The sequence below is a fragment of the Carcharodon carcharias genome, chromosome 11 (assembly GCF_017639515.1).
Source record: "Carcharodon carcharias isolate sCarCar2 chromosome 11, sCarCar2.pri, whole genome shotgun sequence".
NCBI lineage: Eukaryota > Metazoa > Chordata > Chondrichthyes > Lamniformes > Lamnidae > Carcharodon > Carcharodon carcharias.
Genome location: NC_054477.1, coordinates 74,322,267 through 74,346,497, shown reverse-complemented (window position 1 = coordinate 74,346,497; position 24,231 = coordinate 74,322,267). Strand labels below are relative to the sequence as shown.

Sequence of the window (24,231 nt, the reverse complement as noted above, 5' to 3'; positions counted from 1 at the left end):
GGATGAAAGGGGCTACCAATTACTTCTCCTTTGTCTGCCACCATAGACTACCTGTTATTTTGTCAGATACGTTTCACAGAATTGTTATGGTGCAGAAGGAAGTCATGTCTACACCGGTTCTCCAAATGAGCATTGTGACTTAGTACCATTTTCCTGCTTTCTCCCCAAACCCTTGCACATTGTTTCTATTCAAATAATCATCTAATGCCCTCTTGAATGCCTCGATTGAACCTGTTTCCACCACACTTCCAGGCAGTGCATTCCAGACTCGAACCACTCACTGTGTGAATAAGGTTTTTTCTCACAACGTTTGGTTCATTTGCAAATCACTTTAAGTCTGTGCCCTCTCATTCTTGATCCTTATACAAGCAGGAGCAATTTCTCCCTATCCAATCTATTCAGCTGCCTCAAGATTTTGAGCATCTCTATCAAATCTCCTCTTAGCCTTCTCCTCTCCAAGGAGGACAGTCCCAACCTCTCCAATTCATCTTCGTAACTGAAGTTGCTCATCCCTCGGACCACTCTTATAAACCTCTTCTGCATTTTCTCCAATGCGATCATATCCTTCCTATAGTGTGGCACCCAAAACTGTACACAGTACTCCAGCTGAGCTCCAACTTGTGTCTTATATAAGCTCAGCATAACCTCCCTGCTCTTATACTCTATGCTCCTATTAATGAAGCCCAGGATACCATATGCTTTATTAACTGCTCTCTCCACCTGTCCTGCCAGATTCAATGACCTATGCATATGTTCACCCAAGTCCCTCAGCTCCTGCACCCCCTTAAGAATTGTACCCCTTATTCAGTATTGTCTCTCCATGTTCTTCCTACCAAAATGCATCACCCCACACTTTTCTGCATTGAACTTAGCTGCTCACTCCACCAACTTGTCTATGTCGTTTTGAAGTTCTACATTGTCCGCCTCACTGTTTACAATGCTTCCAAGTTTCATATCATCCACAAACTTTGAAATTATCCCTTGCATATCAAGATCTAGATCATTAATATATATTAGGAAAAGCAATACCAACCCCTGTTGGGCTCCACAAAAATGGGGCATTTCCTGTCTTCCTCCTATTCGACTCAGCCCCGACAAAGTCCCCCAACGGGTGCTGCAGTGTGTGTTTCTATGAAAGCTGGGCTTGGAAGACCATAGTAGAAATGAGCAGCAGTGTCGAATTGGGGGGATTTTTGAGCGCAAACCTTCCTCTAGCCCAAAAAATATCCATTGACCATTACTCTCTGTTTCCTATTACTCAGCCAATTTTTTATCCATGTTTCTACTGTCCCTTTTATTCCATAAACTATAATTTTTCACACAAGTCTGTTGTGTGGCATTATATCAAATGCCTTTTGAACGCTATGTACAGCATTATCAACAGCATTACCCTCATCAACTGTTTCTGTTACTGTTGTAAGGGTGGCCAAGTTGTACTGTTAGTAATAGAGTTGATCTGCAGACACCTCTTGGGTGGAAATGTTAAGTTTATTTACAACATACTCGGCAGTAACTACATGCGTGCTTTCAACTTCAACTCTATCTCAACACTATCTGCTAAGGTAGCCCATGCTGTTCTACTATTGGTTACTACAGGTCTTGTGATATTTCCTAATAAGTATTCTTAAAGGTACATTGCACACTAAACAAAACCATAATTACTACATTCCTCCCTCTTTAACTCGGCTATACATATATTTACAAGTACATATTTTTCAAGCCAACAAAATATTTACACTGGATAAGGAATTTACAAGTTCAGTCTTTCAGATGGTTTTCTGGTACATGTGGAACTTTGCAGCTCCACAACTTCAGATTCTTTGCCAAGAACCTCATTTTCTGGACATGCTAGAACATCAGGTGCTTCGGTGGGCACTTGCAGTCCTGTATCCAGGGACATCAGACATGTCAGTCCTGGATTGAGTATTCTCAATAGGAAACACAGACCTGGTCATGTTCACTGGTGAAACCAAATATTGGTGATTTGTCTCTCTCCTCCTTAAATGGTCTTCATGTTTACGGATGATCCCGCCTTCCACCTCCACGAGGTAAGATAGAGGTCCAGTCCAACGCACTTATTTCACCCGGTAACCACTGTGGTCCTTCCCTGAAGTTTTTCGCGTATATCGGCACTCCCATGGTAAATTTCCTCTCTCTACAATGCCAATGTCTAGTTTTCTGGCGTCCCTGACTCCTCTCCATCCTCCCCTCTAAATTCAGCATTATTAAGCTCAATATTCCTGAGACGGCATTTCAACAATAACTCTGCAGCTATGACGCCTGTTGTTGTGTGAGGGGTAGTCCTGTAATGAAAAGGAAAGCATACTAGCTTGGTTGCCAAGGAATCACCAGTTAGCTTTTTCATGCCTGTCTTGAATGCTTGAACCGCCTTTTCAGCCAGTCTGTTTGAGGCGGTATGGTGCAGTTTTCACATGAGTATACCATTGAGGCTGATAAACCATTGAAACTCAGCACTCGTAAATGCCATACCATCATCAGGAATGACTACTTCTGGTAGTCTGTGAATACGCTGCTGATGTCTGAAGGGAATCAGCCTGTTTCTGTAATCTTTTTACACCAACAGGTCTGCTTTAAGTTCCAAAAGCAATGACTTGTTCTTTTTGTGGATGCCATGTAACAGTGGTTGGTGGACAATGCAATAATCCCATTTCAATCCTCAATGCTAGTTTGGAATTTCTTCTGTCCCATAGCTAAGTCTCCTGCCCTGAGCACAAGAAAGGAAGAGATTCTCGTTGCTTGGGCAGGCAGATTCACACGTCATTGGCCCTGTATGAGCTTGAAAAGAGATCAGCACGGTCTTCTGTTCTAGGTCCCAAATCTTCACACTGCAATCTAGACTGCTGCTAACCTCTTGTATTTCACCAGATATTATGCTCACTTTAGTAACAGTGTTACCGTGCTCATATTTACAGAACTTGCTCATCATCACAGTTTCACTCTCATCAGATACGAGCTCCTGTGACCAACCATGTAGCACTTGTTCTCATTCTTGACATAGGACTGGGTCCCGACTTGTCCAGTCTCTGATCTATAGAGCACACACCGGCGAGGAATCTAAGAAATGTAGCAGTAAAATGAGTTCTTGCGGAACTGGCATGGGCTCATCATTTTCTTGTAAAGGCAAATGACTAAGGGCATTGGCGTTTGCAATTTGATTGCGGGGCCTCTGTACGAAAGTGTATTCGGATGCTGCAGAATTAAAGTCCAATTCATGGCTCTGTTTCTTCTTTCGATGGGCCGCCTTTTTTCCAGTGCAGACTTTAACCTCAGCCTTCTGTTTGGCTTCACTATTGGCCAGACTGCTCTCAGATGTAAGCTCAACATGTCAGAGCTTAGTGTTTGAGTCTCCTAAAATTTTATTATCTGTCTGCTACTTGGGGAATTCTGCGACTTTTGTTTCCAAAGCCACTTTGGCTTCGTTTAACTAATTCTTCAGCACTTACAAATTTTTTTGTATTTGTTTGCTACCTCCTGGAAAATTGAACATTGTTGTGTCTTTTCATCCTTCTGTTTGTTCAGAGAAGTGCTGAATTCTCTCTGGTTCTCTTCATACTTTTCCAGAGGTACAAACTTTGACTCAAGGGAATCTTGTAGGTCGTGAAGGTCTTTCAACAGGTTTTCTTTTTCCCTGCCATGGTTGTTCACCTTGTCTCGAACTCTGTCATCAAGCAAGGTGCCTTCAAGTTTCTTCTGCTTTCTTCCGGATTTTGGCTTAAGACATCCTTCATTTCTTCAGGTTGTTGAATTCTTACACACTCCTTTTCCAAAACAGGAGCACTTCCAGCTTCCTTTTGGAATCTCAGGGGCCAATCAAGGTTGATTTCCCTTAGCCATTTTTGCCTTAGAAGGCTTGGTCCTCTGCCTCTCAATACCAAAACTGGTAGCTTTGCCATTTGGCTCCATAATGGACAGTTACTCTGCTTATGAATTTTACTTGACTGTCTTCACCCATAAGTGTTTTTAGCTTTGCAGCTGTTTGTTCTAAGCTTAATTAATGTTCACCATTATTCAAATATTGGAAAGTCTGTTCCGCAGTTACAGTAGTGGAAGCTCCTGTGTTCACTTCCATTTTAACAGGTTTGCCATTTACTTTCACTGATAAATATGGTTCTGTCATTCCAACTTTCAAATTAAACAACAAGTAAATGTCAGCATTGCTTTTCCAGGCTCTTCTACATTGTAAATCTCATTTGTCTTCTTTTATTTGCAAGCCTGCTTGAATCTTTCCTTGCACTGCCTCATTAAATGTCCATTTCTGTGATAATAGTAGCATTCGATTTTTTTAAACTGTCAATTGCTAAAAGATTGATTATTTCCACCTCTATTAAAATTATTCTTCGATTTCGCTGCTAAGCTACTTTTCTTTATTCTTCGGCTGGTGGGGGCTATTTCCTGCTTCTCGGCAGACTTTCATTTTTTTGCATCACTTTCACTTGAGGCTTCCCACCCGATGTGGAAGATGGTGCCATTTTGCACGCCCTGTATTGCTTTTGAATCTCTTACAGCATTTCCATGGCCAGCAATACCTCTAGCGCTGCCTTGAAATCCAGATTCACTTCAGACAGTAAGCTTTCTGAATAGTGTCCTCTTTCACAGCACACACTAAACAATCTCTAAGCATGTAGTTCAGAGTCGTACCAAACTCTCAATGTTCTGTTGAGTCATTCAAATTTGCCACATAGAATGTAATTGTCTCACCCAGGTCTCTTTTCCATGAATGAAACCTGAACACCTGCATCGTGACTGAGGGCTTAGGTTGAAAGTGACCTTTCACAAGGTCCACCAATTCATCGCAATTCGTCGAATCTGGGGTACTGGGTGCCATCAAATTTTGAATCAAACAATAGGCTTTGCTCCCAAAAGGAGTCAAGAGGATCACTTGCCTCTTCTTTTCCCCGGTAATTTCGCTCGCTTGAAAAAAGAACATGAGGCATTTTATTGATTGAGACCAATCTGTGTCTGGTTCAAAAGGATCACTTCTCCTGAATTGTGGCATTTTGAGAGAGGATAACTTCTTCAATTCTAACGGAGCTTGTTACCTACAATCATTGGGTGATGTATGGTGCCGATTTCTTTCTAACTTAATTTCTTCTGTTCAATCCTGTTTTATCCTCGCTGCCAGTTTGTTGTAAGGATGGCTGAGTTGTACTGTTAGCAATAGAGTTGATCTGCAGACATTTCTTGGATGGAAACAAATTTATTTACAATATACTCAGCAGCAACTACACGTGTGCTTTCAACTCTAGTTCCATCGCTACACTGCCTGCTGAGGTAGCCTGTGCTACTCTCCTAATGGTTGCTACAGATCATATCTTTCCTAACCAGCATTATTCTTAAAGGTATACTACACACTAAACAGAACCATAATTACTTCAGTTATCTCCTCAAAAAATTCCAAGTTAGTTAAACACAATTTCCCCTTTAGAAATTCATGCTGCCTCTTCCTCATTAACCCACATTTTTCCATGTGGCTATTAATTCTATCCACAATAATTATTTCTAGAAGCTTTCCCATTTTTGAAGTTAAACTGCCTGGTTTGTAATTGTTGGGCTTATCCTTACAACCTTTTTTGAACAAGGGCGTAATGTTTGCAATTCACCAGTCCTCTGGCACCTCCCCTGAGTCACTGAAAGATTATAGCGAGTGCCCCTGCAATTTCCACTGTTACTTTCTTCAATATCGTTGGATGCATCTCATCCGGTCCCGGTGCCTTACCCAGATGGAAAAAACGGTTTGGACCAGTATTCTTATTTCCTTGTTTTTACTATTTGTTTCATTCTGGGTTGTCAACTTTAAGAACCAACAACTTCTTCCTTATCAATTTTGAGCACTTCTAGTGACAGAGTTTCCTCCTCTGTCACTGGGGCCTGTGTAGCATCTGCTGCCTTGGTAAAGACAGATGCAAAGAATCCATTTAATATTTCAGCCATGCCCCCTGCCCCCATGTGTAAATCTCCTTTTTGGTCCCTAGTTGGCCCGACTCCTTTTACCACCTTCTCACTATTTATGTACCTGTAGAAGATTTTGGGATTCCCCTTTATGATGTCTGTCTGTCTTTTCTCATAATCCGTCATTGCTTCTCATATTTGGTTTTTCATCTCCCCTTTGACCCTTCTGTATTCTGCTTGGTTTTCAACTGTATTTTCTATTTTGACCATGGAATAAAATTAGTAAATAAAATAAAATAAAAATAAATAAATAAAAATGATACTGAGATTTAAAGTATTAGCCAGGATCATTTAAAGGATCTTGCATTACAATGTAAGCACTATTCCTGCCTCTCCTATATCTCAGCACTTATCATTAAAAACATATTTCAGTTAAAAATGCCATTTAATTAGCATAAGGAAAGTAGCACTCAGGAAAGGGAAATTTCAATTAAAACACTTTGTGTTTTGTGGACATACTGCTATTTAAATGTTGCACTTTACCAAAGCTCTGATTCTCACAGAGCTGCTGACGTGATGGAGCCTGTAATGTGAAATCCTCCAACCCCTTCCTCTGTGAAATTGACTATAGCACGGTAATAAACCAGCGTGTCACATTCATCTTGGGATTGTGGTTTGGTGCCATAAATATCAGTTATTTTTTACATTGAAACATTGTGAGAAAAGCAACAGCAACCTGTGAAACATGGTCCACATTTATATTGGGTGGTGGTAATATATTTGTAAGTCACAAAGCTTTCACTGCTGTTCCGATACTATACTACCAATTTGTTAGAAGTACCCGGTTTCCATTTGACAGATGATCCATATTTGTTTTGTCTTGAAGCGCACCATTTGTGTATGTTGATTGTTTTGCTGCCTTAATGGTGATCCTTTTGTTGTTTCTGTGCCTTTACAGTGTTTTAGAGCAATTCACTATGATCTACACATCAAATTAATGCAGGGAGTCTGTCATAAAGTAGTATTATATTGCACACAAGATGGGGGCCCCTACCAAAGCCTATCGGATAACTAACATATGCACAAGCTCATTCCTTAATTAAAATAGCCACAATGCAGGTAATTTCACAAAATTATCCTTTTAATGTGCAACTGCACAATACTTTTATACACCATGCAAAAATGCTGCTTTAACATAGCCAGTTCGGAGGGGGACAGGGTAGTCAGGCCTGGTCAGTGGGTACTTGGGTTGTTTGGAGTGTAGTTGGATCGAGGGTGCTCAGGTCAGGTAATGGGAGGGTGGAGGCAGTAGTTGGGTGGTGGGAGTGGTTTGGTTGGGGAGTAGTCAGGTGGCCGGGAGGGGTAGTCATGTTTGGAGGGGGTAATCAGGTCAGGTTGGGAGGGTAGTCAGGTCAGATCACAGGTGTGGCCAGGAGGGTAGTTGAGTTGGGTCGGGGGTAGTTGGGGGTCAAGGGGTTAGCTGGGCGGTCAGGGGGTGGTAGTCATGGGGTTGGGGAGCGTGATTGGTGAGTCAGTTGTGTAGTTACCCAGGTGTTAGGCTAGCTTTTATCTGTGTAACATTTCCGGTTTCCTGTGTAACTATAAAAGAATTTCCCACAAAACTGAAGTTTCTGACTAGTTGAAAGTTGAAACTTTCCTGGTAGCTCCATGCATCAAGACTTCCATAGCGTCCCAACATGCATCTTTGGTCATATGTCTGGTCTCGGACAACCTGGAGACTGGAAGATTTATATAAACTCCAAAAAGACAATGGAACAAAAAATACCTTCAAGTTGACTTTTATTGTTTATTGCTACATTTTTATGTGATTGGGAGTCCTCCTCCAGCTGACTTTGTTGCATGGTGGGTGTGTGTAATCTCTTTAATAGTTTTCTTGATTAAAACATTTCCTCACATCATACTAATTTGTCTTGGTGAGAGACATTACATTTATTGTTCCAGTAACCTCATTCCAGAACACACTACGCAAACATGAATTGGGAAGAAATGGTAATATATTCATGAAGATCCATGAACATTTCCCCCTCGACCATATGGTGTTCTCTTGATTCTATAAGCATGAATTTACTGCTAAAGACGCCATTTGGCCTACCAGCATTGTGACAAGGCAATAGATTATAATAGTTAACAGCCTTATTACTTATCATTGATTACTGCCAACATTCAGTGGTTGGATGGTTTAACTTCCCACTGCCAGGAAATTATGTATGAACTGGAAGATTACATTCTACTATCAGGTCAAAATGTCTTTATGACTAATAGTGTAAAGATAGGACAATATACACTTACACCATTGTTTTCCTTTTCAGGACTGTAATCCTATTACAATTGACAATAAAAAATATTTTAATAATGGTGCAAAGCTCTTAATTAATGATGCAAACTCTGAAGATAATGGAATGTACACCTGTAAACTCGAATATGGGCATCTTGGGAAGAAGTATAATGTAACAAGGACAACAGAATTAAAAATGAAAAGTAAGTCAATTGGTAAACATACCAGTCTTCATCTCTTCCTCCTACCAAAATTAAGAATGCAGATTTTTGAATGGTATAATTTGTTTTACCGCGCCATACATGTAAATATTTAGGACCAGTTTATACTTTTATACAATTTTATACAATCAGTAGAAGAGCAGCACTTATAGATACCTGGGTAAAGGATGTCTGTTACTTCAGCTGTAGAATGGATTGGAAAAAGATAACATAAAAGGAATGCAAAAAAATATGGCATATGAGATGAATTGTTATATGCATGGAATCACTTCATTCACTGTTATGGCCTGAGATAGCTGGAAGTATAAAACAAAATTAGTTTTGAACCAGAATTTCTATTTCTCGTATATATTTGATATCTGGATGAGTTGTCTAAACTGCATTACCACACAACTTTATAAATATGATGTTTTGTTAGACAATGTAATCATGCAACTGGTCAACAACCCTAACATCTATTCGGTATCTACAAAGTAATGTAACCTTTAGGAGACAGGTGCTTGAACTTGTACAGACTTGGCAAATCATCCAAACTGCAGTGGCTGATGGAAAGAGAGATAAGCTTTTGAGTTGGACAACAGAGGAGCTACCTTCAAAGCAGCAAGAGAGAAAAAGAGACTCTGTTCAGGGATAGGCTGGAGGAAGACAAGAGGGAGAGAGTTCCTTTCACAGCATTTCATAAAAAGAAAAGGGAAGTTGGGAGAACATGACACAACGCATACATCCACTGATCCTGTTGGGTGGGGAAGGGGAGCAACAGAAATCAGCCCTACTGAGGATCTTAATGCTAGTTATGCCATTGGAGCATGTGTGAAAAAGCCTGCTAAAGAGTAAAGTCTGTCATCAGTCCCTTGAAACAAGATTGACACCTGCCAAATTTCATGATTTGTGTGGCCTCAGGCCAATCCTGGAGGACAGGTCTTTGGGCAGGGAGGACAAGAGTTGCCCTGAGGAAGGGTGGTGGAGGGTGGGGGTGTTCTCGAACGAGGGTTTTGCTCTCAACTTTTCCTTTTGTTGCTTCTCTACAACAGAGTTTATGTAGTCAGTTTCCAACTTTGTTGCAGCATGTTGGATGAGGCACCACCACGTGGCACAGTTTGTGGCAAGTTCCTCCCAGGTACCAATATCAATTTGTCCCCTGTTCAATGAGGCTTTCAGAGTGTCCATAAAACATTTTCTCTGTACTCCCTGAGATCCGGTGCCATCCTTGAGTTAAGAAACGAGAGTCTGCTTCGAAGAAGTAGAATAGCCTGTTGGGGAGCAGGGAAAGGCTCTGTTGAAGTGAAGGAAATGAAGAGAACCTACTGAGAACAGAAGCTGCAGGAATTGGAAAGAAGAGAAAAACTATACTTTCACTATAAACAAACAGCTATTTTGTCATTGGAAATATTTAGCACAGTGCTGTCTATAGAAGTAGCAGGTACCGCAGGCACTTAGAATAGGATAGGCATGTCAGATGTGAGGGAAAAGGTGTGGTGGATTGGATACTGCTATTCTCCAATCTGATTCCATTAGGGTACTTTAATTGTTCCTGGCAGCTGGCTGCACCAATATTTAGCACCCACAGAAGGAAGGGGAGGGACAGAGCAGGGATTGCTTTGGGGGAGATCTGGGTGTCAATCTGGATATTAGCCTCTCAACAGCAAACAGAAAAAGACCGATGAGGATCGTTAGAAAGTGAAAGGAGTGGAATCCAACCTGATCCAATCCAGTGCATGTGCCTGTCACAAATTTTATGGTGGTGGATAACAGGACATCATGGAGAGGCAGAATGCTTATAAATATTAGGCTCCTATAATGCACTTGGGAGCCCAATTTGAAGTTGAGTGTTCCCTCAACCCAGACTCGATCTCCAGCCATTCAGCTTACCCCCAGACTTTATGATTTCCTCCCTGCTCCCCATGATTGCTGACATTGCCACACCATACCCTCACCCAATTTCTAAACTCCACTCTCCCACCTTCCCCATCCCCATGACAATCCTTGGCTGTGGCTTCTCTGTTATTGTTGGGTTGTTGTGAAAGACATTGTGTGTCTTACTCTAGAAAGAGATCTGGCTGGCGGGCTGGAGGCAATGATCTTTCCTTAAAAGTACTTTGATTTATGTGACTAACTATATACAAGATTACAGAATATCAGGACAGAATTTCTGCTCCTCTCTTAGGTCCTTTTCACTCATCTCTCTGTGAGTGACATAATTATGACATGGTTCTTTGTGCACATGCTCAGTTACTATTATTAGAGTAGTGTTAGAGTTAAGCCTTTACTCTACAGCTTCCCCCTGTTCACCAGCCAGGCTGTCCACTTGTCAGGGTGGTAGGCGACAGTGCAATATGTTAATAATGTCCTACTGTTAAGATTGGAACGACTACCACGTGCCTTGTCTTGCTGAGTTCTTGGTCATTTTTGGCTTCACCCACATCCTCTCAACCCCAAGGTAAATATCAGGGACCTGACATTTCTATATCCTGTCTGATTTTCCTCCCTTTCCACTGCACTTTCACCTGATTTACACCAAGAGTGCATCACAGGCCCTAGAAAATTTTGGCTATGTAATCTCCAAACACAAGACAATATATGTACAGTCTATAATATTTCAACAATAATGTTATATTTTACCTAAATCCAACAGCTTCTCTTCCTGTACATTTGTGGTGTGTATAGAATACATTAGACTGTGATACTTACATCCGAAATTGATTGTTTCAGCAACAACAACCAAGACAATACAACCAGAGGTGAGAAATCCTAAAAATAATACAATTGAAGCAAGACTTGGTAAGTACAAGGAAGTTGTCATATTCTATGGTGTTTTCATTCTATGCATTTTTTCTTTATTCATTCATGGGATTTGGGTGTCATTGGCTAGGCCAGAATTTATTGCCCATCCCTAATTGTTCTTGTTCAGAGGGCATTTTAAGAGTCAACCATATTGCTGTGGGAGTCACATGTAGGCCAGACCAGGTAAGGATGGCAGATTTCCTTCCTTAAAGGACATTAGGGAGCCAGGTGGTTTTATACAACAATGGTTTTCATGGTCATCAGTAGACTTTTAATTCAGATTTTTGTTATTGAATTCAAATTTTATCACGGTGGGATTTGAACCCAGGTCCCCAGAGCATTTCTCTGGATCTCTAGAATACCAGTCCAGCGACAATACCACTATGCCACCCCCTCCCCCAGAAGGGGGAAATATTCCATGCGGCACTTCAACATTTATTGTAATACTGAAGCTAAAGGATTGATAATTTTTCACATTACTTTCACCCCATGAATGCTGAAGCCATGTTGATTGAAAGACAATTAATAATTTTCTAGTGAAATAATTTTTCCTTTGACCACAATCACCTTGCCACAAGACTCCCATAAGGAACACTATTCTAGTTCAACTGTGAAGGTTCATTCATTGCCAGGGACATTGTTTGTGAACGTATGATGGATCATGCAGGATAGATTGAAGCAACAATTGCTAATTGCATGAACAATAGCTTGTTGCATTGAGAGAATATTTGCATGTAAATAATTTTATGCACTGCCTCCTATTTTTCTTCTTTCTTTACTTCTTTGATTTATACATTTCTTTTCAGAATGTCAGTGTTAGAATTTGTATGTTTGTGTACTTATTTTTCCTGAACTTTTTATCCATATTTTATTTTAAATTGCTCTTAAAGGAACTTGGAATGGATATCATCCAGGTCATTAGTATGTTGAAAATCATAGATTTGGTAGATTACAGCAGGTTATTTATTTTGATTTATAAGTACATACGTAGGTGGCACCTGGTGAAAAATTCAGAAGCCTTGAACAAAATGCTATAGCATAATACATGTATTTTCATATGTTTAGAGATTTAAATTCTCTTTCTCCAAATTTGTGGATATGTCATACATGTGGAACAGACCTGTGGTTAGAATGATTAATACTATGCACATTAACAATTTAAAACAATATCTAGTTGACTTTCAAAATTATAATAGAATTAAAGACTTTCCTGGTGGCTCAGTTGCTGAATGGTCGTATGGTTTGATATGGAACAATTTGGATCTTGAAAATCATGGGAGTGATTTTAAATATACACCCAAAATAGGTGTGAAATCAGGAAAACTTGAAGACTTCCACCTGGCTGAGCTTGTTCTCACATCGAACAACTTTTCCTCCAAGTGCACTTTTTTCCCCCTAATTTCCCCCAAATGAAAGGTGCCGCTATGGGTCCTAGCCATGTGTCTTTTTGTGGGATGTGTGGAACATTCTTTTTTCCAGTCCTACTTATCTCACCTCCTTTTCCCAGTACATTGACGACTGTTTCGACACTGCTCCCTGTTCTGTCCCTGAACTGGAAAATTTTGTTGTCTTTGTTTCCAATTCCCACTCTTCTCTCACCTTCATCTCGTCCATCTCCGAACCTTCCCTTCCCTTCTGTGACTTCCTTGTCTCCATTTCTGCGGTTAGGCAGACTAATATTCACTGCAAGCACATCAGCTCCCACACTACTCTGACAATACTTTCTCACACTCCACTTCCTGTAAGGACCCTATTCCACTCTCCCAGTTTCTCTATCTCCATCACATCTGTTCAGATGATGCAACCTTCCATAATAGCACTTCCATAATGTCTTCCTTTTTCCTCCACTGAATTCCGACCTATAGTGGTTGACAGGGCCCTCAATCATGTCCAATCTATTTCACACACTTCTGCTCTTACCCCTTTGCCTCCCTCCCAGAACCAAAATAGGGCTTATATTGTCCTCACCTTCCACCCCACCAGTCTCTATATTCAATAGATCATCCTCCGTCATTCCTGCCACTTCCAGCATGATTCTCCCACCATCACATCTTTCCCCACCCTCTCCTTTCAGCATTACAAAGGGACTGTTTCCTCTGGGACATGCTAGCTCACTCCTCAGTCACCCCCAACAACTCTTCCATTTCCTATGGCACCTTGTGCAACACCTGTCCTTTTGCCTCCAGCCTTCTCACCATTCATGATCCCAAGCACTCTGTCCAAGTGAAACAGTGATTTGTTATACTTTCAATTTAGAATATTGTATCACTGCTCATGATGTTATCTTCCCTACACTGGGTAGACCAAAAGGAGACTGGGTGACCGCTTTGTGGAACACCTCCATTCAGTCGGCAAGCTTGGCCCTATGTTTCTTGTTGCCTGTCATTTTAATTCTCTACCTTGCTTCCACTCTGACTTTCCTTTCTCTAGCCTGCTCCAGTGTTCCAATGAAGGTCAATGCAAGCTTGAGAAACAATAACTTGTCTTTCGATTGGGCACTTTACAGCCTCTGGACTCAACATTGAGTTCAAAGATTTTAGATCATAACATCTTCCACCTTTTTTTTTGCTGGTTTTGTTTTCTCTCATTTCTTTCTTAATTCCTTTACTTGGCTGTTGGAACTTGTGGGTCCAAGCTGCATGCTTATTGTAAGTGGTGGCCAAGTTGGTACTATAGATAGAGTCGATCAGCAGACACTTAGGTGAAACATTGTGTTTATTTACAAAGGTACTCAGCAGCAACTACATGTGTGCTTTCACTTTAAACTCTATCTCATACCACTGACTACTAACTACAGAGGTAGCCCATGCTACTCTTCTATTGGTTACTCAACATCATGTGATCTTTCTTTATAACATTCTTCTTAAAGGTATATTACACGTTAGATAAAACCATAATTACAACATACCTTTACTCAGAAATATATTTCATATTTGCAAATACAATTTTCTCAAGATAACAAATTATTTACACTGGTAAGTAATTTACAAATTCAATCTTTCTGGGGGTTTTCTTAGGCATGTAGAATGCCTCAGCTCTACAACTTCAGATGCTTCATCAGGGACCTCCTTTTCTGGCTTGTCTGAACATCAGGTGCTTTAGCAGGCACCTGCAGCTCTGTATCCTTAACTCTTGCAGATACATTAGACATGTCTGTACTAGGCAGGAAACGTTGACCCAGTCATGAACACTGATGGAATCAATTCTTGGTGATTTGTTCCTCACTTCATTAGATGATCCATATGACTCAACCTTCCATCTTCATGTGGTAATATAGAGGCCCAGTCACTGCACTTATTTCACCTGGAAACCACTTTGGTCCTTCTCCAAAGTTCTTCACATATACCGTCTCTCCCACAGTAAATTTCCACTCGCAACTATGCCAGTGATGTATAGTTTTCTGACTTCCCTAACTTCTTTCCACCTTCCCCCCTAAATTCAGCATTATTAAGCCCAACCCCGTCTTGAGACAGCGTTCCATCAATATCTCTGCAGGTGTGACACCTGTTATTGTGCGAGGGGTGGTCCTATAATGAAAAAGAAAGCATGCTAGCTTGGTTATTAAGGAAACTTCTTCATGCCAGCCTTGAACGTTTGAACCAGCCTTTTGGCCAGTCCATTTGAGGAAAGGTGATACAGTGCAGTTTTTACATGAGTGATACTGTTGTGACTGATAAACCGTTGGAGCTCAGCACTCATAAATGCCATGCCATTATTGGAAATGACTACTTCTGATAGTCTGTTAATGGCAAAATTTTGACCTAACTTCTCAATTGTAGCAGAAGACGTTGGTGACTTCACCTCATATATGTCCATCCATTTTGAGTGGGCATCAACAATGAGCATAAACATTGTTTCATGAAAGGTCCCACATAGTCAATTTGTAATCATATCCATGGCCTTCCTGGCTACCTCCAAGGATATAACGGAACTGTTGAAGGTAACTTTTGCAGTTGCTGACATTACACCTATTTCTTCACTAAACTCCACCCCAGGCCATCATAGATAGCTGCATGTTATGGTCTTCATTTGGGAAATTCCTGGATGTGCACTGTGTAGCTCAATTAACAGTGGCTCTCTTAACTTTGAGGTACTATCACTCATGCTCCCCACAATAAGATGCCATCCTGGCTGGCTATTTCATGTCTTCTGTTTCATTTCTTCAGATATGGACTCTTGTGAACAACCATGAAGCACTTGTTCTTGTACTGGGTCCATACTTGTCTAGTCTCTGACCTGTCGAGTACATACCGGCATGGAATCTAAGAAACTTAACAATGAAGCAAGTTCTTGTGGAACTGGGACATCCTCATCATTTTCTTGTAAAGGCAAACAACTAAATGCATTGGCATTTGTGATTTGAGTTTCAGGCCTATGTACAAAAGTATATGTTGCCAGGATTAAAGTCTTATTTGTGTTTCTGTGTCTTCTTTCTACATGCCGCCTTCTTTCTAGCACTGATTTAATCTCAGCCTTCTTTAGGACTTCAATATTGGCTAGACTACTCTCAGGTGTAAGCTTGACTTGAGTGAACTCAGTGGTTAAGTCTCCCAAAATGTCATCATCCGTCTACTTCTTAGAAAATTCCATGACTTTTGCCTCCAAAGTCTCTTTGGCTTCATGCAGTTGATTCTTCAGCCCTTCCATCTCCTTTTTTGTATTTGTTTGCTGCCTCCTGGAAAATTGAGCATTGTTGTATCTTCTCTGCCAACTCATCCTTCAGTTTACTCAGCGAAGTCCTGAATTCTTTGTTTCTTTTCATACTTTTCCAGTGGTACAAAATTTGACCTGAAGGAATCTTGTAATGTATGAAGGTCTTTCAGCAGGTTTTATTTTTCTTTTCAGAGGTTGCTCACCTCGAATCGAAGTCTGTCATGGATCTTCTGTGTTCTACCATGTTTTGGCATAAGATAGCTTGCTTTTCTGCAGGTTGTTGAGACCTTACACATTCATTTTCAAAAACAGGAATGTTTCCAGCTTCCTTTTGGAATCTCAGTGACCAAGGTTGATGTCACTTGGCCAGTTTTGCCCTAGAAGGCTTGGTGCTCTGCCTCTCAGTACCAACACTGGTAGCTTTGCTGATTAGTTTCTGTAATGGACAGTTACCCTACTTATGCCTTGACTTGAATGTCTTCACCCATATGTGTTTTTAGTTTGGCATCAGTTTCTTCTAAACTTAATTGATGTTTACCATAATTCAGATATCTGGAGGCATATTCCCCAATTACATTAGTGGAAGCTCCTGTGTCCGCTTCCATTCTAACAGGTCTGCCCATTTACTTTCACTGTTACATATATTGGTTCTGTCTTTCCAAGCTTCAAATTAAACAACAAATAAATATCTGAATTTGTTGCTTCAGGCTCTTCTACATTGTAGATCGCACTGGATATTTTCTTTCGTTTAAAAGTCTGCCTGGCTCTTTCCTTGCGCTGTCTCATTATGTGTCCATTTCTATGACAATAAAAACATTCAATTTTTTTGAACTGCCAATCGTTATAATAGTTTGTTTCCATGTCTATTGAAATTATTCCTTGTTTTCACTGCTAACTCTTTTCTCATTTTCCGGCTAGCAGGGGCTGATTCCTGCTTCTCAGCAGAGTCCTGCATTTTCCCACCATTTTTGGATGGGGTTTCCTGCCCAATGTGAAGGACAGCGCTGTTTTACACTCCCTGTATGGCTTTTGAATCCCTTACTATGCTTTCCATGGCCAATGCAATCTCTAGCGTCTTTTTAAAATCAAAATGTGTTTTGGACGATAGTCTCTTCTGAATTGTGCCCTTATTCACACCACAGGCTAAACTATGAGCCTGTCATTTAGAGATGCACCAAACTCTCAATGTTCCGCTAACTGCTTCAAACTTGCCACATAACAAGCAACTTTCTCCCTTGGGGCTTTATTCTTGAGTTAAACTTGAACCGTTGCTTCGTTACTGAGGGCTTTGGTTGATAATGACCCTTCATGAGGTCTATCAATTTATCAAAATTTTTCGAATCTGGGGCACTGGGTGCCATCAAACTTTGAATCAAGCCATAGGCTTTATTCCTACATGTTGATAAGAGGATCACTCGTCTCTTCTCTTCACCCGTAATCTCATTCGCTTGGAAAAAGAACGCAAGGTGTCCAATATAATGAGATCAATCATCAGTGGCTGGACCGAAAGGATCAATTCTTCTAAATTGAGGCATTCTGAGAGGGAGTTATTTTGTCGGTTTGAACGGAATTCCTACTTACAATTACTGTTTGAGGTACAGTCCGATTTCGTTTTTCTTGATTTCTTCTATTAACTTGTTTTATCCTCACGTTTTTCTCGCTATCATGTTTCCTGGTACCATGTTGGTAAACCTGTTTTTGTGAAACTATTTGTCGATGTTACTTCAATTTGGAGTATGGTATCTATTAATGAATATTGCTTTGTGCTTAATTCATTTTCTATTGTTCTTTATGATTCAATATTAATTAAATTAAAATGTTAAACACTGAACCATTTAGAGGTATCACTAGTAAATCCTTTAGGTTCCAACAATTTCTCCTGTGTAATTTCAGCCTCAATGTTTGCAGTGAATCTAGAAATGCATGGTGAGAAGGGATTCAATAGATTTATTTAAATTGGCAGTAACCACTTTACTTAAACTTGAAAGTGAACTCTGAAGCATTGTTTTATTAAATACATTATTTTAAGACTGCAAAGGTTTATTTTTATTTCACAGGCTCAGAACTTAATGTTACCTGTGAAGCTCTTGTGGGATTTGGCAAAGTGAACATGATTTTGCTTACCTGGAAAATGAATAACGCTGATATTCCTGAAGATGAATTCAGAATCAAGCAAGGAGATCAAAGGTATGTTTTACTTTTAATCTCGGCTAACATGAAAACTTGACTGTGACACACGGAATGTATGAGAAAAGGAAAAATATTCTGTAAACACACCTAAATGAAAATACATTGCTGGAGTTATACCATATTAAGTACTTGACTCCTGATGTATCGGTCATAACATATTCATGTAAAGGCTACAGATAAATGTTCAGTGATGTCGGTCCTTTCTTTCCCTCTTACCACTATATGGATAGAAGGTTCTGTGTATTTGTGCCCACAGCCAAGTATAATTAGGATGTAAAGGAAACACCCACTGTAAAATGTTGACAAAAGTCAGGCACAAATGTATTATGCATGTCATTACCGTTTTCTTTCGTTTCCTCACTGTTTTACATCCATTTATCAACTATTGTGCCTAAATGCATCTCAGTTCATTTTAATGGATCCACCCCAATTTAAAAAGTACAATGGACAGAATTTGAATGTTAAACACTGAGTCATTTGAAGGTATCATTAGTAAATCCTTTAAGTTCCAACAATCTTACCTGTGTACTTTTAGCCATGAACAGTATAGTTGTAAGAGATGAGTGTTTTCTTATCCTCAGAGTTATTGTCCCAATGAAATAATTCAATCAGCAAGCATTTTCTGAGTTTAAATATAAAGGTTATTTAGTATCACATACTCACCCTGAATTTAATGCAACCTTTCAATCACTCATTCAGCACACACACAGACACAAAGATGAGATATGAAGATAATATACTGTAAAAATATATAATTATCTCAGTCTTGTTCATGGCAGGCATGCCATTTCTTAGATGAAATTGGTACTTTAATTGAAGTGAAAGCCTTGTAAAGCAAAATATTATCAGCAGGCTGTGAGATTTCTTGTAGCCAAATTTCTAGAAGGTTGGTTCTCAGGTGAACTTTAATTGGAACAGGTTGGGGAGTTCTTCTCTTTATTTGAATTTCCTCCTTTGAAGGTATTGTTGTTTATTACCTTGGCTGCTTAGATGACTTGTAGCTAGTTCAATGGCTGTTGCTGAAAAAGAGATATTTTTTATCGAAGCTTTTCATCTTGCACTCAGGACATTTTGCAAGAATACAAATCCAAGGGAGACCACAAATTTATATTGTATGAGAAGAGAGTGCTGATTGGTTGGCAAGTGGATCCTGAGGCATTGCTATGGAGAATGCACTAGCTGATGATGACTGACAATTAACTGCTGAGGATTGATTGAAATTTAAACTAGACAGTTTGACTCTGGCCAAGGCATGTCACTTATTTTGGCTAGCTGAAGCATGTGCAATGTCTGTAGACGCTGCCTTTCATTCCTGTAGATGACTGAGAACCAATGTCACCGAAGACTGCGCATACCAAGGGAACCAGTCAGTCACATCTGCCAGCTACTGCAGGATTTGGTGCTATGTGGATATGGAGGGCATCCACTGCCAGTAGTCATGAAAGTGACAACAGCGCCCAATTTCTACACCAGTGGCTCCTTTCAGGGCTCCACAGGTGACTTCTGTGGGATATTACAAGCCTGCACCCACAAATGCATCCATGAGATCTCAAATGCCATCTTCGCAAGGGCACACAATTATATGAATTTAGCCCGGGGCCAGGAGAGCCAGGATGCAAGAGTGATTGGATTTGCCCAGATCTCAGGTTTCCCTCAGATGCAAGGTGCCATCGACTGTGCTCAGGTGGCACTCAGATCTCCATGGCAACACACAGTCAACTATGTCAGCCAGAAGTGCTTCCATTCACTGAATATTCAGCTGATGTGCGTCCACCACAAACGTATCCTGTGCATGGTTCCCATGGGGTGTTCACAATGCCTACATTCTCAGTAGGCCTCAGATCCCTGACGTCTTCCAGAGTCCACAGCAGCTGCAGGGATGGTTCCTTGGGGACAAAGGCTACCCTCAGAAGATGTGGCTGACGACACCTGTGCGGCAGCCTCAGTGCAACAGACAGATGGTATAACGAGGCTCATGCTGCAACCTGCAATTTGGTAGAGCAGGCCATTGGGATGCTGGAAATAAGCATGCTGTAATGGGGAGAGGATCTGGCTGAGTAGAAGATGCAGGAGCTGGAGGTCTCCTCCAATGAGGAGGACATTGAGGGTGAGGAGGTCCTTGAAGGCGAAAATGGTGGCAACGATGTCTTTGCACTGGCCAGATGAGGCAGGTATGCTTGGGAGGCCCCCATTGCTGCTAGATTTGTGGAGGATGATGACAGCATGTAATGAGGAGACACCTAAGATCCTCACATTGCATCTATGAACATTTGACTCCAGTCTGGCTTTTGGCAGCCCATATACCCTCTGGGAGAATGCTCCTGTCATGAAGACGCAGTGGAGGCCCTAATAGTCACTCAATTGCAGGACGAAGACGATGACATGCAGTGAGGACACTCCATAGATCTTCACGTAGCCCCTGAGAATGTCTGACTCCTATCTGTGCGAGGGCAGCTTGCTTGTGCTCTGTGATCAGGGTCATATTATAGAGATGCAGCCATGAAACTTTAAAATCATCTGATCCTTTGTCAGCCTTCAGCACCTGAGCCCTTCAGGAGCACAGAGTCACTGGTCACAGATGCTGAAGAAATGGGGGCCAGCCCCACCTTAAAGGTACTGAGAGCACACAGAGAGAATGATGGAACTCTGAGGTGAAGACATCAGCAGTGTGTCCAGGGAGTGTAAGGTTGAACTATCAGTTTGGTCTGAAGGCTACACAAAGCACAGGGAAGAGGCCTTGGACTGAGACACCTGCCTTTATCTTGTGCAGAAAGATTTCACATCTGAGTGACACGAACACTGCTCATCAGACAAGGAGTCATAGGCAGTGAGACATTCTTGGGAGTTTATTGACAATAGTGAACATTATATACAAGTGATTAACACAAGTGCCCAGGCTGTACAACTTTTTATTAAATTCATTCATGGCATGTGGGCTTCGCTGGCTGGGCCATCATTTATTGCCCAAGCCTAATTGCCCTTGGGAAGGTGGTGGTGAGCTGCCTCCTTGAGCCGCTGCAGTCCATGTGGTGTAGGTACACCCACAGCGCTTAGGGAGGGGATTTTAGGATTGTGACTCAGCGACAGTGAAGAAACGGTGATATATTTCCAAGTCAGGATGATGAGTGGCTTGGAGGGGAACTTCCATTTGGTGGTGTTCCCATTTGCCTACTGCACTTATCCTTCTAGATGGTAGTGGTCATGGATTTGGAAGATGCTGTCAAAAGAGCCTCGGTGAATTCCTACATCTTCTTAACTTTCCTAACCCTGCCGCTGCATTTTGGTGCTCCCAAGCCATCCACAGCAGAGGTGGAGGCAGCCTGATGACTGCTACGCCCTGTCTATGAGGACCTTGGCTGGCATCCTGTGGAGGGCTGAGACCTGGAGGGCCTCAGCCTGCTTTCGGGGTCCTGCTGTGTGGCAGTTGCACCTCCCATGGCCTGTGGAGCTTGAGCTGCTAGGGTCACAGGAAGGGGCGATTTGGATAGGTCGGACACTCCCGGAGTCACCTGGATGGATGGTCCTGGGGGGTACATTTGCCGATCCTCCTCCCTATGGGCGCCCAAGGCCCCCTGGCTTACTCCTTGAGGAGAAGGGGTAGCTGGAGTGAGATCAAGTTTCCCCACACTCTTCTTGTGTCCATACTGTTGGAGGCCAACTATGGCGTCAGTGATGGAGTTGAGCCCGTGCAGCATTTCAGGAATGATGTCCACGACGAAGGTCTCCATGGCGGCTGCCATCTGACTGGTGTGGACCTTGATGCGTTGCAATGCTGGCGCTATCAGCCTGAATGTAGATGGACTCCTCCATCGTGCCTTGCATCCTGAAGTGCAACAGATACCCCTTCATGATGTTCCCGAGCTTGCCTTTGCAGATCCAGCAACTGTGACATGACCGAGTCCAGAGGCTCGTTATCTGACTCAGACTCAGCAAATTTCTGGCATTCAACAGTCCTTTGAGTGCTGGACACTTGAGAAGTCCCTGCCACCACAGGAACCAGAAAGTGCAATGTGCTCACCAGATAGTGATCCTGAGGCTACTCCAAAGCTAGGTCCTATCAAGGGGTGTGTCTGCACTGGTGGAGGGTGTGGGTGAGCACTGTGACCGATCTTCAAGGAGGGTGTATTCAGATTTCTCTTCAGAGGTTTCTTCAGGGCTTGAATGGAGGCCCTGGATCATGGACTCTGTTGGCTGTTTGGCAGGTGTGCCTGTGAAAGCAAGGAGAGATAATTAGTGCCAGCCAGTGGTCCAAGAAACAGGACACATCACTTACAGCATGATTGTCTGATAGATGTTGCACTGCTGGATCCTCACTTGGTAGATCACCACCGACCTCACCATCAGCACAAGACCAGTCCAGATCGTCACCGGCCAGCTGGATGGCTCTGGTTTCAAAGTCCATTCGGACCTTGATTTCAGGCATTCCTCAGCCAGTCTGCAACCTCTCGCTGTTGTTGTGTGCCAGCTTGTCCTGCATGAATAGAGATGGAGAGCGTGTAAGCAGGACGCCTGCCAGGCCAGATGAGAAGTATGTCTGGCATGTGTGGGTGGTGAGTGGCCCCATGGATGGTATGAAGGCAATGAAGGTGTGTGTGTGAGAGAGTGAATGGTGATGTCCCTTGAAGTGACAGTGAGTGAGGGCCCTGTGGGTGTGTGATGGATTTGTGAGTTGAAAGTGAGTTGAAAGTGATGAGAAGAATGATTTACCCTGGCAGAACGGAGGAGATCATTCATCCTCTTGCAGCACTGTGTGGCTGTCCTCTTTTGCAGGACATTGGTGTTGACCACCACTGCCACCATCTCCCAAGCCGGATTGGCGATGTTGCTGCCCAAGCTGTGGCCAGAGTGGGGGTAAAGGACATCAGGGTGAACTTCCATTGCATCTAAAAGGTGCTGGAGGGTTGCGTCATTGAACCTGGGGGTTGCAATCTGTTTGCCTTTCAGGGCCATGTCTTCTTTGCAGCAATCATGGACTGGAAACTGAGATGGATGTGCGTGGCTGGATTTTAAATATGTTGCCCAGCATGCTGGAGTAGCGCGATAATGGCATGGTGGTGAATGACAGCCCGCTCGCCATGGAAATGGCTTGTTTCCCTGGAATGCATAATTAATACGGTGGTTTTGGGTGATCTGGCATGTAAAGGTACCATTGCGGCTGATGGTTAAAATGATGTTTTACCCGCCTGCTACTGCACTTAAAGCAAATCTATGATTATTCTGGTCGCTGCCTGAAACCAGCTTCTTGCTGGTTTTAAAAGCAGACAACAAAATGGTTCCCTGTCATGTGACTTCCACAAGTTCAGAGTCCTTTTTCTAAAGAATGGATGGTGTGTAAGTTGATTCCAATCATCCTGTGTTGTTTTCTGACAGCTTAAGGTTCACCCAGTCTAGTTTGGATGAGGGAGCCATCATAATAAAATGAAAGGTTGATGGGATCTATTCACAACCATCTTATACATGTTGAATTTTGATGTCCCCTTAACTCAAGGGGGAAACAGTGAGTCAGGTTGGCTGGAATTCTATGGCCTTTTTATGCTGATCTAGCCTTAAAAAATGGATGTGTGAATTCCCAGAAGACAGTGAAAATCCATATTTAATTAGATATTTGCTTGAGACTTAGGGCTGCCTGAAACTCAAAATGTCAATGGTCACATGATTTGTAGCAGCCATTTTAATGGACTGTGAGTGTTCAATTTTTAAAAGTATTGACTGAAAGTTCAAAAGATATGGGGGCTTGACAAAAGTTACATATGTGAATTTCGTACAATCATGCTTGTTCAAAATGGGTGCAAAATTAAACAGGCAAAAATATTTTTTGGTGCTTTATTGCGATTTTTTCTCCTGTTTCTTTGAATGCAATTTTATGCTATCAGTATAATTCCCTTTAAAAATTGAAAAGCTTCTACAATTGTAAGTTCCAAAATGTGCTCTGGCATTTTGTGCATGAATAATAGTTGATTATCTTGAAATTTTGTTATGATGCCTATGGGGGAAAATGTAAACCAAAATAAAAAAAATTTACCAAAAGACCGCAGATGAAGAAATTACCAAAAAAATTTTATTTTTTGCAATTTTTGCTTTAACATGATTCAGAATCAATGCAAATTAAACATGAATTAACAGGCAAATAATAGTTCAAATAAAAAGACAAATTTCACGTTAAATACAAGTTGATACAAC

At 41.6% G+C, this 24,231-nt stretch overlaps 1 protein-coding gene across 3 annotated transcripts in view; it reads left to right on the top strand.

The window, feature by feature from the left end:
* The window catches only part of LOC121284341 (interleukin-1 receptor type 1-like), an 84,898-nt gene that overhangs the window by 33,265 nt on the left and 27,402 nt on the right, over positions 1-24,231 (top strand). For all 3 annotated transcript variants that reach the window (XM_041199751.1, XM_041199750.1, XM_041199752.1), the window contains exons 5-7: positions 8,241-8,409; positions 11,137-11,205; positions 17,919-18,048. In XM_041199751.1, coding sequence (XP_041055685.1) covers positions 8,241-8,409; positions 11,137-11,205; positions 17,919-18,048 — 368 coding nt within the window. The remainder of the gene's footprint in view (positions 1-8,240; positions 8,410-11,136; positions 11,206-17,918; positions 18,049-24,231) is intronic.